At 34.7% G+C, this 19,247-nt stretch overlaps 1 protein-coding gene and 1 non-coding gene across 2 annotated transcripts; one reads left to right on the plus strand and one right to left on the minus strand.

Annotated features, from left to right (window-relative positions):
• Positions 1-1,364: 1,364 nt before the first annotated feature.
• LOC146145731 (FHF complex subunit HOOK interacting protein 2A-like) lies at positions 1,365-19,180 on the minus strand. The gene is made up of 14 exons (XM_083389659.1): positions 18,960-19,180; positions 16,536-16,649; positions 15,637-15,773; positions 15,082-15,238; positions 13,495-13,739; positions 12,860-13,052; positions 11,040-11,240; positions 9,485-9,671; positions 8,167-8,298; positions 7,608-7,722; positions 5,743-5,882; positions 4,645-4,832; positions 3,750-3,882; positions 1,365-2,036 (listed from the first exon to the last, which is right to left on the minus strand). Exons 1-14 carry the CDS (start codon positions 19,095-19,097, stop codon positions 1,861-1,863), a joined length of 2,256 nt encoding a protein of 751 aa, XP_083245785.1. The 5' UTR covers positions 19,098-19,180; the 3' UTR covers positions 1,365-1,860.
• On the plus strand, positions 7,335-7,409 carry Trnap-ggg (transfer RNA proline (anticodon GGG)). The gene has a single exon. It is a non-coding gene; the product is annotated as a tRNA-Pro (tRNA).
• Positions 19,181-19,247: the final 67 nt, after the last annotated feature.

Genomic DNA, 19,247 nt, shown 5'->3' on the forward strand with positions numbered 1-19,247 from the left:
GCAGTTACTCTCACAAAAACCACAACAAATTTTATGAAATTGATACGGTGGGGTAATATGATGAAGCTGCCATACACTTGTAGTTATTTTTTTATATTTTAAATCCTGTCAAAAAGTGTGCTAGTAAAGGTTTTTTTAGGATGTCATGATTTTTGTCTGTTCGGCAATATCCCTTCTAACTTCCACATATTCATTTTATTCATCGTTTGATTCTTTGTCCCTGGTTTGAAACAATCCATGAATATTATGCACCATTCAATTTTACTAAATACTCTCAATTAAAAATAATTAAAAACTTTCTTGGATCTAACAATAAGTTTAAAAATTTATTTAAACATCACTTGCTGTAGTATCAACAGTAAAACTAGACCAAGAAAAAGGAAATTAAGCCAATTGTACAGCTGCAAAAAAGGATGGCGAAATTGTAGCATTGCACATATACACATAACTAAGTTGGAGCTTATCAAAAAGCCTTTCTACGTGTTGAAAACAATGCGAAACATCAAATGTGATGCAAAGATTTGTTGCAATGGTGTTTTCACAGGTTTCATTTGCTCCTACACTACAGTTTATTAATACACCAGAAGTAAATAATGATTGAAATATAATAATTCATCTAACATACGAAATGCTACTTTCTAAACATTTTAGAAAACAATTATTCGGTAAATTAGACCTAACAGATTATTGATGAAACCAATCAATGAAAAACATTATATTCTGAAATCTTTACTGCAGGAATAGTAATGAACCAAGGGTAAATAATGTTTACCCAAATAGCAATTAACCAGTTGTCACGACGATAAACAGAAAATTCATTGTATATATACGATAAAAGTTTTCATGCAAACAAGTGTTTTTTCACATCATTGCATGATTTGCCATGGCAGTGGTTATGGTTTTATCAGTTCGTATAACCACAAAGTGTAAAAGAGTACAGATGCAGCATAAAAATAAAATGGTCTGGTAAAACCACTGTAGTGCTACGTCTTCAAATTAAATTTACACAGATAGGGGCGAGGTATTTCCTACATGTTGGCAACAAACATAACGCTACTTGATGCCTCTAATTAGAAAATAAGCTAACAAAATTGTTTAATAAAGCTATTGGATGCAATGTAAATTTCAGTTTATAGGTTTGCTATAGGGTAAAATGCTATTTAATTTTTTCCAAGCATGGTCTAAAACTTGTTTGTTTTTAAATCAACCTTAATATAGAAATACATAAGCAATTTAAGCAAACGGATATTTGACGCACAAAAGTGGCTAAAGAAGCCAATGTCTTATTCTGCTTCTAAAGATAGTGACCATAAAGTTTTTACGACATTAACATGTCTAGTTAGTTGCGCTTTAACATAGAGAAAAAAACACATGCTTAAATCGAAGCACGATAGGAAAGGTAAAATCATAAAACCTTAACTGCTTTCTGTGAGCAAACACAAGGCAATTCAGACTCACATAGGAAGGATAAGAAAACCTTAACTGCTTTCTGTGAGCAAACACAAGGCAATTCAGACTCACATAGAAAGGACAAGTCTGGCAGTGTTTGATCCGAGAAAATAGCTCCAACTCTATGGACAGTCATTGCATATTGCTTCTCAGTTCATTTCACACTTTTTTATCCTTATTAAAAAAAAAATGAAACATGCAGTGACTAATGCATTGGATGCTCAGTTGTCAAATGATTTTAAACCACTATATCAGTCTTCACTTTTGCAAAAACTCCAGGTATCAAAACCAACGTGAAAGGCCTTTTAATTAGTTGTTTTCTTTGCCTAAATCCTTGCCACATATTCCCTTAAATACCCGGCTCGGATTGTTTTTCCTTAAGTGATTTTCCCGTGATACGATAACAGTGTATCATAATCCGTGAATGGCCTCGGCGTGATGCTTCACGAAAACTATGGCGGCCAGCTCCTTGCAGAATTCCTCCAGCACAATGGCGCCCTCTAGAAACGTCTTGTGGTCGTCGCTGTTGCTATTGGCAACCACGCCGGCACTGCCAGTCCCTCCAAGTGCAGAAGTCATTTGTGAGTCTGTTAACAAATATACAGTATTTATATGCTAAAAGCTAATTTCAAAAGAAACTTATATCTACTCCTGGATTAGTCAAACTCCAGAACGTAGGTGAGATTCAACCTATTTCACAGTTAAATCTGGCCAGTGAACCATTCTACAAAATATTGTAAAGGGTTTGGCTACATTGAGACATTCACACACAATTACATATGTGTGTATAACTGGGATCTGGCCCTTTAGAAATAGTACTGGCCAAAGAAAACGGACATTATCATAATACTATAAATCAAAAACAGCTCCTCTGGTAATTGTAATTGTTAACCAACAATTGACCAGAGGAGCTGTTTTTGATTTATATTCCCATGCCTGGTAGCAACAGTTTATATATTATCATAGTACCACTAACCCCAATAGCCGCCAGAGCGGCTAACGGAAATCAGTTGACCAATTAAGGGTTCCTTGCAACATGTCATTGTCAGTATTGTGTTGTAGCAGATAACAGCGAAACAGAAACTATAACGTATTTTAAAATAATGAAGGAAATAATCCGCGAACTGCAAAAGAAACACACGATCTAGGCAACGAGCAGTTGTTTGGTGACCCTGTACATATCGTAGTGACATACGGACCACGTGTTAAACCAGCGGTTCCCAAACTTTTCTAAAATTTTTTACCGGTGGACGCGTAACCAGGGCTGGGGAGCCGGAGCCGGAGCTGGGGCCGGAGCTAAGCATTTTCTCTGGAGCCAGAGCCGGAGCCATTTTAATTATTTTTGTGGAGCCGGAGCAGGAGCCATTTTTATTATTTTTGTGGAGCTGGAGCCATTTTTCAATTTGTGGGGCTAAAGCTAAGAAATTATATTTTGCTCCATCTCCAACGTTAGTTAGCCAAAAGCAATTTTTAAAACTTGCCATTGAATAAGTGACTGGTGGCACCGGAGCTGGAGATGGAGTGATTGGGTGTGTGTTTGATGGCTCCGGAGCTGGAGCCGGAGCCAAATGATATGAGTTTTACTACTCCGGAGCTGGAGTCGGAGCCAGAGGTTTGGGTTTTACGACTCCGGAGCTGGAGCCGGAGCCATTTAATAATTGCCTGATGGCTCCGGTGCTGGAGCCGGAGCTAATGCTATTTTACGGTGGCTCCCCAGCCCTGCCCGTAACAACTATTTTGATATTGTGCGGCCTCTGACCATGTAGGTCTTATTCCGACGAGTTTAGGACTTATTCTAATTTATACGGTACTACGACTATTAGGTATTAGTTCTATTTTGGTCTTATTCCGAACTGTGTTTTATTTCGACGTAGATGTTCTTATCTCGGTATTAGGGCTCGAGTCCGTTTGAAACATAGACTAATGTTTAAAAACATTCGCCAAAGCCTAATGTTGAAAAGCTTAAAGACTAATTCTCCTTGCGGACCTTCTGAAACTGCTGTACGGACCCCAGTTTGGAAACCGCTGTGTTAAACTATCTATTAGTAAATAAAACTTGGGAGTAATTTAGGTTTTTTAAAATGATGACAATACATTCATACAAATATATTATAGATACACTACCAAATCTAAATGTAGTTAGGGTCAAAAAAATATTGATTTTTGAGAAAAAAAATGCGTGACATTGTAGTCATCAGGACCACGAGAAATTTTATCTTGAATTTGGGCCACAAGGAGAAAGCTACTCATTCCAAACTTTCTGGCAAAACAGATTAGAGCAAAATTCTAAGTTTACTTACTCGATTTGTGCGCTGGCGAGTGGTCGGAATCGTCGGCATACGCTCCAGCAGCCAACTTTTTCCGCGCCTGAACCAGTCGGTTCTTAAAGTTTTGGATGTGCGCCATTCTGTGCGAAATCTGCTCGACAACAACCTGAACAAAACACAAAGCGATTTTCACCTAGTGCAAAATCAACCCGAAATTATGCTTTTTGTAATGTCTTACTTTTTTCTGGCTTAATGATACGTTTTCATCCAAACACAAAACATTTATGCTCAGTGGCAACTGGCATTAAATATAATACAGGTTTCAATAAGCCTATACAGTTACCACTAAAAAGATTTTAATGTTATCAACTTATATTTTTTTATCTAAAAACATGTTTTAGACAAGACCCAAAACACAAAATATTTAATTAAGCTGCCTTAAAAACATTTTTTTATTTTTATTTTATTAGTTAACATTATATAAGTTGAACTGTATTACAAAGTCCAAATGAGAGCCCAGTGATACGAAATGGTAAGTTAGAAAGATAATTTCTGCTGCTATGCAAGACTTGAAAAATATAACACAAGGCATGTTTTTTTAGCGTTATACGAAATAATAAGTTATAAAGATAGCAACTGAAACGTAAATATACATTAATATACACAATGTGTGTTGTGTGATCCAGCCCTTCTGGAGTCGTACTGGCCAACGATAATGGCACACATTATACAGTACACAACATCATAATCAGGGTTGTAATGAGGGCAAGGTCAGGCTAGAAGATGATTCAAGTTTTTATATTGATCTTATAAACAGAGAACAAATCGAAAATAAGAAACTTGCTGCGAATGGTTTGGGATTGGTTAAAATACACCCCTTCTTTATATCATACTTATATTACAAGAAACACTGTTTTCCATCACAAACCTGTATCACAGAGTAGATTGACCTTGCCTTGGGCCTTAGTGGGGTCAAGGGGTCAAGGAACAGTTCGTGGATCAAGGGGTGAGGGAGAAGGCACAAGCGAGATGCTAGTGACGTCACAACCAGGTTGACGGCGTAAGGTTGAGATAAGATCCGCGAAAGTTTGTTGAAGAGCATTCCGAGAAATGGACCTGGAAAAGCAAAGGTGTTTTCACTTTGAAATGCATTTTTTTAATTCATGAACTGTGATAGGTATCACAAACTGAGTGTGTAAAATTTGAAGATATCTCCTCGTTTTACACACAAATGACGACAATGGCTTCAAATGGGAGAAAATATTCTTTAGACTTCCTTGTCTTAGTCAAAGTCAAGAAAAATCCTGCTAAAGCGTTGTATCCACGAGAACGTGATTTTGCCATCAAACAAACGCAGAGGTATGGATTTCGATCTTCTCTTAATTCAACAACAATGACTTTGACTAAGACAAGAAGAACTCTAAAGAATACTTGCTGCGGTAGGTATTAACATATTCCATTTAACATAAACTATACCAGGTGTAGTTTTTCAGAAATAGATTCCAGGTCATAAAAAGTTAAATTTGTTTAAAATGCTCATAAAACGCTTACACAATGTGAGGTCACTATTGTTTGGGAAGGCAAATAATATCGGATTGAAGCCAATCCAATACATAATTTATTATGGGACCTGAGTCATGATTTGTGATTCAGTGTACCATTTTATATTTTAAAAGGTAACTTTTTGACTTTTTGTAACAACAAAAAAATGGCAACAACAACAATTCAATTCATACAAGCAATGTCTATGTGTTTTCTCAAATTTTTTAAAAAACTTGCAGAAATAAATTTTAAACCGGTTAACTAAACCCATTTGCCGACCAAACTAAATTAATCAGCGACCCAATCTTGCTACACTGGTTTATGGGAAGTCGATAAACTGTAGGCAGTTTAAAATAATTAACGATTTTTTAGGTTAAAACCAATTAGCTACGCAGGCTTTTTCAAACTCACACAATGTATAACAATTTTTGTTGTTATAAAGTTTATTAATGTGGGTTCCGATTAAGCAAAATCGTTGCTTTACCTTCGTCATAATTTGCAACGGCCTGGCATCTTTCCGCGGGCTCCAACTGCTGCTTGTTGAGCTTTTTCCAGTTGAACGAGGCGCAAGAATGACAGACCTCCTTGTAGGTGCGATGAGCCTCGCGCAAGTATCCGTCGTAACTGCGAAAACATCGTGAAATAAAATAGGTTCAAATGTTTCATAAACACTCTTGACAATACTTTATTTTGTTGTTACTCACATAAAAAAGATATAACCGGCAAACGAAATAATACATTTCCACTTATGCTGTTCATGAGGGGCTGTTTTTCTCTTCATTGTTTATGTCCGACAAGTGTAGTGGTTGTATATAGTGGTTGTGTATTTCCCTAGCTAAAACGTTTATTGGCAATTAGGGATGTCCGGTTACATAGGAACGATGCCGATTAAATACCAAAAGAAAACATATATTTCAGCCATGATTTGCCATCTAATGATCTTAATCTTGAAGGTAAATTTGACGGTAGGTTAGCAACTAGAAAAAACTATTCTGAAAGCTAAAAAATTCCTACTATAGCTCAGAGAGGAGCCGAAAAACGACAATGACAGCAATGCTTGCTGGATCTAGTTAGCACCGGCAACTTCATGTTAAATATTTTAACTGATAGATAAAATAAATGCAATTTTTATAATACATTCAATTTATTAAAGTTATTACTGCGTTTCTTACGTACACCGAAAGCCATCGCAGACTCAATAATGATGCAAGCAGGGCAGGCTAGAAAAAAAAACAACTAGCCTGCAGTAAGGTTCGAACTCACGACCTCCGGTCATGGCTTAAGGCAGTAGTTCTCAACCTTTTATGCTTCGTGGCCCCTTTGATAGGCTCTTAACTCTCGTGGCCCCCTGTTCATAAAAATACCTAGCATTGTACGTGTTTTCACTTGTGTTTTACAGTTTTGCAATGGAATGCTTGTTTTGCAACTTAACGCCTTTTAAGGAAATATCTGTAGGCTACCTGGCATTACACGTTAGTTGCTCGCCCAACAACATTTGACGGACGCCTAATGATTAGGCGAAGGTTATCGGCCAGTAATTAGTCGCCGGAAAAAAAACACGAACGCCGCATATATGGCTGCATTTGAAGCTGCAGCACAGTGATTGTTTCGCCACAGCGATAGGCTGCGTTAATCCAAATTTTCCGCGATAAAACGAATAAATTATATCGTTTTCAATTTCCCGACATAAACGGAAGAACTTTTGTAATACCATGATTCTTGGTTGAGTTTGGACCTTGGCCCCCCAATCAACGCTCCGTGGCCTCCCAGGGGGGGCGAGGACCACGGTTGAGAAACCCTGGCTTAAGTTATACTATTGATACGTAAGCCTGAATCGTTGGTTAAAAGGGGCGAGATCACAGTTGTTAACACACATATAAGTGTGCATATTTTATTGTTTCTCGGGTAGAAATAAAAAAATGTTGTATTGGTTGGCAAAACAAATACAAAAAAAGCATGTTTCATTGAATAAATGATGGTACTGTGGTATAGTGGATCCCCTTCAATGAGGATGCTTGTACTAACAGATTATGCAAGTATTGGCGTATGGTTGTTTCTCGACTCGCTCCTCTCTGAGCCTGCATAGCTCAGTTGGTAGAGCGACGGTCCCGGGTTGACCGGAGGTCGTGAGTTCGAACCTCACTGCAGGCTAGTTGTTTTTCTAGTCTGCCCTGCTTGCATCATAGATCAACAGATTTGGTTTGTCTGCGATGGCTTTCGGTGTACTAATTATACGTAAGCCAGAATCGTTGGAAAAAATGTTGTTGTATCAGTTGACAAAACAAATACAACAAAAATATCGACCCAAAAAGTCCTATTAGTCGATCTCTAAAATAAACCGGTTCTTACCCGGATTCGTCGTCGTGTAATTGGGTGGATGAGGCCATATCAGGTAGCACGGAAAGAAAACAGTTTACAGAACGCTGAATGAGCACCTTGGGGTTCAATCCATCGCCAGAGTTGTCTGTGTAAAAAAAATTGGTTGAACATTTTTGTATTCAGGGGAATTTCAAGTTATTTTCTCAACAGCTTACAACTATGGATTCCCGAAATTGCAGGATTGAAGTCGATACGCAATACCAGGCAGTGCTATCGATACTGTAGTGGCTTTATATATCCTTTATTCATTCTAACTACCGGTAAATGTATAAACCAGTTTTTTATTTAAAACGAAGGTTTATAATTGTTTTTGAAAGGTTGAAAAAAAAAACAGGGGGGAATTGATTTCTCAAAATTTGCTAAGGAGGCCACGTTGTTAAAAGGTTGGGAAACCTTAATTTAGATAGACTTTCTTTTTCTTAAAATTTGGGGAATTGGAATGTAAGCAAACACATTAAGGGTAAAAATATTCTGTTCTAGTGTAAAAACAGCGAAGGATAGGCTACAGTGATCTAGTGACCACACTCACCAATAGGATCTTGATGAGAGGATTGCTTTTTCATCATGCTCGGGTTGGGGGAACCCCCAGAATCAAGCGGGTCCAATCCGGGCTCAAGTTCCCATTCAAGTTCTTCTGTTTCGCTTTGTATGACAACATTACCTGAAAAAAAATGGGAACTCAGAAGTATTTAATTGACTGTAAGATCAAAGGTGTTCACTTGTGCACAGGGGACATATAGAAGAAAAAATATTGTTAAAAGTAACATTTGTTAAAAAAACTTGCATACAATCACGAGGCCGAGGTTTAAGAAGAATCTCTTCAAAGTTTAACAACATTATTTTTATTTTTTAGGCTTTGATATTCTTATTACGTCTTACTACAACCTCCAACCATTATGCTCCAAACATTATTTTGGTTTATTACAATATTTTTCGTTTAAGCACTTGACAGTTACAGGAACTTGGTATGCGTTAATCAAGGTCTACAATTTTGTTATAGTGTATGCCTATTTATACGTTAGTACAAGCATTTTAGACTATATAAGTAATTCTACCAATATTGATAAAATGTGGCAAATGAAGGTTGTCAAGATCTGTTCTGAAGAAGAATAAAGGCTTGATTGGAGGTAAATTCACTATAAATAGCAGCAGCTAAAATTATTGTTTAAGCCAGTATTTTTCAATTTATTTTTTGCGGCGCCCAAACCCCAAGCATAGGTCTAACTGAAATTTTTCATTCACTATGCAATTTCCTTCTCTGAACTATTTGTAAGTGAACAAAACATGATAAAATAGCATTAAGAAGTTTGAATTGATATGATCCATATGTTTGTATTTTCTCTGCAAATTTCTCTCATTTAGAAGAAATCGAACTCAAAATCCAATCAATCTTTAACCATACAAAACTACTGCAGTCTGCTACCCAACCAAATCAAACGACAACCCTATTTTGGGTCGCGACCCATGGGCTAAGAAAACCCTGGTTTAAGCAGTTTGAAGCAGGGGTTCGTAAACTTTTTTACGGCAGACCCCTAAAATTTTTTTGGACGTCTCGTGGACCACGATAGACAAAAAATAATTTCATGCATTGACGTCACAATACAAATAAACTTCATAAATAAGTTAATTTCGGTCTAAAAAATGTGAAAATGAAATGGAGTCTAAATACAGTCAGTGCAAAACCGTTTTGTTTTTTATTAACCTGCTTTCATTGAAAAATGACTACTTTTTAAATATACACTAATATTTCAATTAGGCCTTCATGGACTTCCTAAAACTAATTTACGGACCCCCAAGGGACCCCAGTTTAAGAACCCCAGGTTTAAAACATAGCTAACAATTAAAACCTGGATTTCTTGCGTGATAACTTCTGTTCTCCAAGTACTGAAGGATCAGCATTTCAATTGCGGTCGGGTCATTCTTGTAAAACATTGTCTCCAGAAGACGCAGTGTGACAATAGAAATCTCATCGCTGAAGTGATCGCAGCGCTCGATGATTCGCAACAACAGAGTGGAATTTGATTGCGATTCTTCCTAAAAGTTAATTATGAACTTAAAAGCAGTTATAACACTTGTTTATACAGAAAACCTTTTATGCTTTTGTTGACAATGTGCATCAACAAATTGTTAAAATCAATTTTGAATTGCTTTAAATTATTTAATGTTGAATTATTTGAATTTTAAGAGCAGTTTTGATTAGGCTAATTGCATTAACAACGAAAAATCACTTTTTATATAGCCAGGGTGCGTACCACATTGTTAACCTTGATTTTTTATTGTAATATACAGTTAGTCTTAACTCAAAAAGTCATTTTTTTAGAAAAAAATATACACTTTAACATAAGATAAAAAAAAAATTAAAAAACATGTTTTTGTAAGCAGGTTACCAACAATTTGAAAAGTATTCTAATGTTAGAATTGTTTCAATCGTGTTCAAGACGAAAGTACTAACTTTATCAACTATTAATTATGATTAAACTAAATAAACACTGTTTCATAATATGATGCCTATCAAATATTTGTGTAGCAGTGACAAGCATAATGAAATACCTGGTGTGATTCACTAAACGACCAGCACAGATCACAACAATATGATTCAAACAAACATGTCACTGGATAATACTTTTTACCCTGTACATTTAAACACCATACTAAGTAATTAATCTTGTTCATTTAATTTGAAAATGTAACATCAAATTACACACATGGGTACACTATGCACAGATCTGTAATGTAGCTTGATAATAAATAAAATGTGACATTAACTGAATGTGATACTCGTATCGAAACGTCTTAATCAAGATGATGTCGTTCTACTCAACCTTTTTGGCTTTGCAATTTATTATGAAATTACACACACTTGTAAAGGTATGGTTTTTATTCAAATTTTCAATAGGCCCGTTAAAATACGTTAAACAAACTGTTTGGTCCCCTAAATTTTTTTTTAAGATTAAACAAATTTTACTATAAAAATGTGTGCCAAGTGTCCCAATATAAAGGCTACAACGAATTCAAATTTTTGTTTCTTACCAACAGAAAATTTTTATTGATCCCTTTTAAACAAATGCAAATCAAATCTCATAAGAAAATAATCAGGCAAAAATTGTTTAAAAAAAAAAATTCACAGAAACCAACTATTAACATAAAACGTTTTAATAAAGCGCCATGTATTTTGCCAGATTTCTCAGAAAAAGTTGCTTTCGTTTTTTACACTTAAAACAAGTGGTCAGCTGCCTAATATTGGCAATAAGCAAACATCAATAACCTCACACATCTTAACTATACAATAGCGATTTTGTTTTTTAATCACAGTATTTACTCCATTTGGCATGAGAGTAACAGATATCTTTTTTGGTAATAATAATAAAAAAGTATTGGAAGGTTTATTTAAGGTCAACTCACATTTGATTCACTGTTGTGGTCACCGACTACAAACTTGAGCATTTGTCTGGTGAGCGCTTTCGATCGAACCATCGAGAAAAGCTTGGCCAGCACTGCTGTCGTCGTTAGCGACGCTCTCTCGTCCGCCTGAAGCAGCGGACTTCGCAGTGTCTTGGCAAAGAAGTTTTCAGAGATGGATTGCGCAATGTATTCGCCGCAGTCCTGTAAATTTCACACGAAAACTATTAAACGGTGAAAATTGCGAACACCAAAATCCTGCACAAATTAATTTTTATTTTTCGCAAAAAAGATTTATTAAAAATAGAATGAAAAAGATTAATTTAAAAAAATGTGTCACAGATCTGTTAAAGCTAAGGTTTTATTACATTCTAAATTTTAAATGCGATTAGCAATCTGGAAAGTTTGTCCATCCTTAATTCACTGATCTAATATAATGATTGCAGTCACTTCAACTATTTGTAAGAAAACTATGCAAATTGTTTCAACAAATGGGATAGCAAAAAAAAAAGAAAAAAGTTGAGACTAAAATATCGGCCAATATTTCTGCTGTATCGGTAATTTGGGGCCGAATTTGATATATTATAATAGTTTGACTGAAAAAGACATAGTTTGCCTTAAAAACAAATTTCTGATTTTTTTACATTATCAAATTTGTCATTTGTGTTTAATTTCTTTGCTGACTGATTATCGTAGTGTTTAGTTTACAGTCTTCAGTATCATGCAAAGTTAATATAGAAAAATTGAGTTGTATTATTTAATATGTACATAGGTTGAATGTTAATTAGTATTTCTTTTTCAATTAATTTAAATATCACCATATCCCAGGTATATTAAAAAAAATCGGTGTCAGGTATAGGTTGGCAAAACATGGCAAATCGTTTATCGGACCAAAAAAACAATATTAGTCGATCTCTAGAAGCAGTGTATACTTCTTGTGCACACGCTCAGGCCACACTTAGTAAACTAGATTTAATTTAGCTTTATAAAATTACATTAGAATTAGACCATTTTAGTTTTCTCAAATTAGATTAGAAGTAGAATTACTGAATTCTTGAAAAAAAACTTAAGTATAAACTAGAATTACATTAAATCGTAATTTATTCTAATAAAAATGTAAATTGAAATTATTTCTGTGGTATTTTTTATAGGTTTGGCTTTTAGGTTGCAAAAATCAACTACAAGTTGTTTCGACCAAAAGTTTTGATTTACATTTTTTGGTATCGACTGTGGGGCTAAAAATGTTGTTGGACCAAGTAGATTTTTGGTAAAATCCTCAGAACTAGAATCAGAGCGCACAAGCAATTTACATGTTAGACTATAATTGGAATTAGTCGCATTTTGCTCTAATTCATTGAATTAGAAAACTATAATTATCTAGTTGTCCAAGTCTGGCTTAGGCCCCAGTAGTGACTGTGCCAATCAGGGCTGCGGAGTTGGTTAAAAATAACCAGAGTCTGACTCCGGTCAAATGTGCGATTTTGTCGAGTCCCGAGTCCGGCCCGGACAGCCTGTATTTCACCAATTTACGTAACTAAAATAACATGAATATTCAGCAATCCACTTATAGACGTATCGTATAATTCATTCACTCACAATACATGGTTGGAAAATATCTGCCATATAATATCCACCTTTACAATTTCCATTTGGCGGCTATACCATTTTTAAAATTAGGTACTGTGAATGCTCATGTCGGACTGGGGACTTGGGAGTCCGACTCCAGCAAAAATAAACCGACTCCTGGAGTCCCTAGTCCGACTCCGCAGCCCTGGTGCCAATGACGGCCATAAGTGGTGCAAGCCTTCTTTATTTCTTTGTACCTGGTAAGCTTCCATGACCAGTTGATCGCAATAGTCGAACCAAGACAGAAATGAAACAAGCGGACGTTTTCCAGCAAAGTTGCGTGCGTCGTTGTAAGCGTAACTGTGCGAGTCCAAACCCCATTTCACCGTTACGCACTCTATGTCTGAAGGATCAAGCGCGGCGGGCAGCGCTTTGAAGAGATTTGTCAACCTGATTTCAAGATAAACAATTTATAGAAAAAGAAAGAATTTTAGGTGATAGATGACTTACAAAAAAAATTACCCTAAATTAGGTCAAAAAAATCAGTACTACAAGTATTTTCTTGGGTACACTATGCCCGGATCTGTAATGTGGTTTGATAATGAATTACAAAGACAAAAACGTTGAGTAGATCGACATGTATTTTCTTATTGTGCTTTTTTCTGACAAAAAGTCAAAAATATTCCAAGCCTTTAAAAAACGATATTTATAGACCTAAAATTAAACCACTTTACATATTTTAATATAAACATAAATTAAAAAAAAATAGTGTAAATGCTAAACTCTCCTTAAATCACAAGATATATTTATTGATGGGTATATATTTCATTCATGCCAAAATAAAAGTTGAAAAAAAATACCCAGAAGTAAAAAAATAAAGTGAATTAAAAACCTGGTGTTCAGTAATGGACAAAGAGCCGTGTCTTTGACAGTTGCGGTGGCTGCGGCTTGATGGGGAGTTGAAACCAGTAAGAGCAATCCTTCGCAGGCTTTCACAGCGACACGACCATCTTCGGAACGTGACAGGTTGAGCAGGGAATCGACCAGATCGTAGCTTTCTTGCTGAGTCGTTGTTGTGGATGCAGAATTGGCGTCAGACTCTTTGCTGGCATGATTTTGTTCGCTCGAGGGTTTTGGCTGTTGAAAAACGATTTTTATGGTCAAATGATCTATGATGGAGCTTTTAGTAAATATTTAGGAAAGTTCTTTTAAGAGTTATTCTTTGTATTTTTATTTTTTCAGTCTTAAATTAAACAAAAATATTTTGCATTTTTTCCTTGGGATGAAAAACGAATTTGTATTTCCGGAAAAATTTTATTTGAAAATTTTATTTCTCTCTAAAGGAAATACAGAATATCTAAGAGAAATAAATATTTAACAAATGTCCGTGTCTGCTGTACATTTGGTTTAACCCGAGTTCCATCAACAGATTTTAAATTGATTTTTGTCAAGTAAAATTGATTTTGTCTGCTTAACAAGATTTAAATAATCAATATTTGAGATGCATTTATTTAAAGTGCAAAGTGGGTTTTGGCCTATTTACATAAACTTTTTCTGTGAATACAAAAAATACACAATCTGTGTACAATGCATATATATATATAAAATGTTTAAAAACTAGCAAACCGTACATTTGTAATTAAGGGATATATATTTTGCCAAAGTGGCATATGTTTCTGTTAAAGTAAACACATTAAGAATCATGCTATTAACAAGATTAAAAAATAAGATTAAAATAGCGTTAATGGTACTAGTTAGTTTCATAAACTGTGTCAGTTTAAAAGAATGTGTTTTGTTGACAAAATTATTTCGTAAATAATGTTTATTTGGTAATGGCAATATGCAATATTCGTTTTGATACACTTTGTATTAGCATAAGCATAATATATATATATAAAAAGTGATTTCAATCATCTGTTTGAGACCTACGTATGTATACAAAGGTTGCAGTTGAACTTTGGCAAACAATGGCAATTGTGTAAAGGTTAATAATTCCATACAAGTCTTGCCCTTTATTTAAATACGACAAATGTTGTATGTGAGCCACAAACATTGTTTCCCTGGCAGCAACATTAGAAAGGAATTAAACCGTTTGCCATTAAAAAACACACAGAGAAAATAACATACCATTTAAAATATGAAAACACACAAAAAAATCTAGCAAGCAAACAGGATTTTATCAAGCTTATCAATGCCAATCTGAATGGATTAAAGCTGATTTTAATGGAAATGGGGGTAAACAGGTGCTTGATAATGATAGATAAAGGCAGATTAGGGAAAACTTTCCAAATGTTATAAAAAATTGTGTCCATTATGTCAAACAAATTCTGAGCCTTATGTTGAAGTATTGCTACATAAATTTAAAGTAGAATATCCATCTTTATTCTCAAATTAAATTTTATCCAAACTGGTAAGGTTTTAATGGATAGGGTATTAGGCTATATTAAAAATATATTCAAAAAAACTTTAAAGCACTTACGTTTTCAGGAACGTTGTTTGAATTGCCAAGAAAGAAATTGATGAGATGGGGTTCGCGCTTGAGTCTTGCACAGACCGTACAAAGAAATGATATTTCCTCGATTTCGGTTGGTGCTGCCTGAACTTCACCACATACACGAACAAGTCGCGATACCGGCCTTAAGGTGTATGAAAATGTATATATAAATATACTTAAAAATCTTTTACTCTAAAGTATGTAAGTTCAAGCCTGAGAATATATGCTGTAAATAACTAAAATGTGACGATGGTAACTTACGTCTTGGGTTGTTCGAAAAAAACGGATAAAAACATAAACTTTTTGAATATTTTGTAATAGTGTCACAATAAAAAAATAGTAGACCTATTCCACAGAAACAACTAGGTGCAAAGTTTTAAGATATTTCAGAGTTAATGATGCAATAATAAGATGATCAAATTAAAATTGAGTCAATACACAAGTTAAATATTATATACCACTATTTGTTTTATTAAAAAAAACTACAGAAGTGTGATATAAACATCAAACTTCTGGAATCCATTTGCTCACACTAATCACCTGTGCACGTTGATATGTGGAAGGAGAGGTTGTCTGATTTTTCCGAGAAGGTTTTTAAAAAATATTAAGACTTGCTGCTTCATTCCGGGTGGGCAATCAGCTCGACCAAGAGTATGAAGAGTTTCAAGGATTTTGTGCTAAAGAAATAAAACAAATATTTAGAATAGAAAACTTAAGGTTTAACAAAAGCATTTTAAGCAGTTATAAACCAAGAAATAATATTGAAATTCGACGAACATATATTTACATTACGGCTAATTTTTCAACCCTTACTATATGGTACCTAAATACCGAAATGCATCTTTTGGTAATTGTGGGGTCAAAATTTTGGCATACAATTTTAATTTATTTACTGTTACATTTTCTAATAAGGAACATAACTGAGTTCCATATAAGAATGGGATTTCATTTTTTGAAAAACACTTTCTGGGCATTCTAAATAAAATAAATAATATATATACATTGTTTTAAGTGTTGTAAAGTTTAGTTTTATTAAAAAAAATACTGAATGGTGCAAAAAAAAAGAATTAAAAAAAAAAGAAAAAAACACAGCTCAAAGAGCTCAGTATCAGATTGATGTCAATCATAATGCCCAGCTTTTAAAGTTTTAAAATATGAAGTGTATATTATTTCACCACATACACAGACATCAATTATGTAGCATTATTATTGCAAGCATATGCTTAGCCACCCTAGCAGTAAGCTGTGGTCACCCAAGACCCAACCACAGAATCAGTTTAAATTTGAACAGGAACAATGTTTTTGATGATAGCTTGCTGAACTTCTAGATAGCTATTAAATTTATAAATTATAGGTACTCCCAATGTTGTAAATTATTCCCAATGTTGCAAATATTCCCAAATGAGAAAAAAATTTTTAATTTAAAGTGGCAATCTTACCTGAAGCAGGTATTCCATGCAAGGCCCGGTATCTCCAGGGTCACGTTCATCTTCTTCTTGCACCAGGATCTGCAGCATTTGCTTCAAATGAGAAGGAATGTTGCTGTCTGTCACCTATAACACGACAAAGTTGTATAAATGCAGCAAAAAATGACTGCAACACATTAAGTTTAAATTAAGCCGCATGCTAAGAGACACACAACTTCTGTTTTTTATAACCTTTTGTTAGAATTACATTGTTTGTTTGATGATTTTTAGTGTAGTGCACCGTAACACTTTCAGCACAACTTTTGATTACAGACAAGCAGTGCAATTTATGTATCCAGTGTGCATTAGTATTATTTATACCATATTTAATTAGGATTCTATATTCGCTCTTTAAATCTTTAAAACCTGCATTTATTTATGAAGAGTAAATTTAGAATTTAAATTAAAAATTTGTAAACATATTACTTGAGCAAAGTTCTGTATTCAATAGAGTATTATTGCCGGTGGCCAACATAAAAAAATCAACAAAAACACAGTTTACTTGACATGTACGCTGTAGTCAAGTAACACACCTATATTGTAAGATGTTTACTACTAAACATCACATGTTTTTTATGTGTTTATTGCCCCAGGCATTTGTTTTATTAAGTCTTTGTGATGGGTTTTACATCACACATTTGTTATGAATGCAATTTGGTTTGTTTTGGAACACTCTTCTACTGGAAGTCACAGTAAAAATCAAGTACATTATTAAGGAAAGGTTGACCTATATAACATTCGGGTGCAAGTATTTTGATTAAATGTTTGAAAAAAATCACACCTTTCATAACAATAAACCCCAAATTCCTGTCCTAATATAGAAGGATGCCAATGCTTTGTTTTTAGTATGAGCACTACTTTTTTAAAAAGACTTTCCCATTATTAGTAATAGTGCCATAATCAAAATGACATATATATATATACTGCATTAAATGAGCTTTTTTTATCAATTTTAGTCATTTTTTACAAATATTTGGCAAAATGTCTAGAGAACATGGAACACTTAATTAACATTTAAGAGATTTATTTGTTAAAAAAAATTGTTTAATGTTCATAATTATTTTTTTTTTCAACCAATCCAAACTGTTGTCAGTAGTCAATAGAAAACAAAGACCTAACAAAAATGCTGGTGTTTTTTAAATTACTGTTAAGTTGAAAACTCTCTATTGAAAAGTCAAAAAGAGAAATGTTAATATCCAGTTCTGTGTAGAACACCTACAAATCATATATAGCAACATCTGAAATCAGTGTTATTCCAGTCTGCATTTCATTGAACTTTTTGGGGAATCTTGGGCATTCAGCAGCAAATTTTAAGATGTTCAGATGTGTAAATATTTTTTTGCACAATTTAAGTTAGGAATCCAACACAATTCAACCTTTTTGTCAAAATGTAACTGTGCAATTAACTATTTCAATTGTGCACACAAATTACTTTTATTTTAAGCTATCTGCCCGCAGAATGTAGACTCTAGTGGTGCCAGATTGGAAACTTTAAAATTTTGCGAGCAGGGAGACGATTTTGCAGCTTGAAATTGCTCGGCTGTAATAACATTTCCGCCCAAATTTGCGCTGCTGTAATAACAATATTTGTAAAATTTGGACGGCTTTGATTGGAGTACTATACTGAAAACTGTTAGCCCGACGTAAGTTTTGCGCGTTTGAGCAATTTTTCACGGCTGACCGCTTTTTATGTTGATTTTACATGAAATGTGTGGCTTGGTCCGCGGCCGAGAGGGAAACTACGTGGGGGGATAAATCCGCCGCACAGGCCTTACTTTCCAACCTGGTAGGAGCGTTTTCTAGTGTGATTTGGGTTTTAAATTTCACCGTAAACAATTTATTTAAGGAAGTGGTAAAAGTCGCATAATGTGGTGTGAAGTGCGAGTTAGCGTTTGGGTGAGTCAAGTATTATTATTATATTTATTCAGTGCTGGTCTAGAATCCTACCACAGTTATGGAATAAACGGTCAAAATTTGAGTTAGGGTGCGAGTTAGCGTTTTGGTGTGTCAAGTAATATAATATTCTTTATTTAATAAAAATACTTGACCTACCCTAACCCAAACGCTAACCCGCAACCTGACGCAAATAATGCTTGTTGTGGTAGCATTCTAGACCAGCGCCATTTATTCTTCCATATTGGCTCATTTGTTGCAATTTCGTTATTGACAAAACGTTTTGTTATAGTAAAAACAAGAGGTAGGATTCTCAACCAGCGCTCCAACAAGCTTTACAAATATCCACTTTCAAAACTTTTAGCCTCTTTTTTAGTTCAATAACTTTATGGCTTATTACCAAATAAGATTTACAAACATCCACTTCCTAAATCGAAACAAGCCATAGGCAACATACGAACTCAAAACGTAACTGAAAAACTGTTAAACCGTTTTGTTGCTTACCGGGGTTTTGTCATCGGTATTTTCGATGTAAAAGTTGGTGACCGACTTCCAATGATACACGAAATCTTCGTGCAAAGGAGCGTCGGGCGCTAAGGCTTCCACAGCCTGCTGCAGAATCGTCGTAAACTTGTTGAACATCTTAAAACCCGGTCAAATTAATCGCTCGAATTTGGACAGAAGGTTAATTATCAGGTTTTCGATTTCTACACATCACTTTTCTTTTTATTCTTCTGGGCAAAGTCAATATTACGTTTCGCTCGCGATTATGTAAGGTTTTAAGGGAGGTGC

The sequence above is a fragment of the Ascidiella aspersa genome, chromosome 5 (assembly GCF_963924565.1).
Source record: "Ascidiella aspersa chromosome 5, kaAscAspe10.2, whole genome shotgun sequence".
Classification (NCBI taxonomy): Eukaryota; Metazoa; Chordata; class Ascidiacea; order Phlebobranchia; family Ascidiidae; genus Ascidiella; species Ascidiella aspersa.

Coding starts and splice junctions, on each gene's coding strand:
- LOC146145731 (XM_083389659.1), bottom strand. CDS start 19,097: ATGTTCAACAAGTTTACGACGATTCTGCAGCAGGCTGTGGAAGCCTTA. Junction 9,672..11,039: donor ACCACAACAGTGAATCAAAT/GTGAGTTGACCT, acceptor ATTAACTTTTAG/GAAGAATCGCAATCAAATTC. Junction 2,037..3,749: donor CTCGCCAGCGCACAAATCGA/GTAAGTAAACTT, acceptor ATTTGTTAACAG/ACTCACAAATGACTTCTGCA.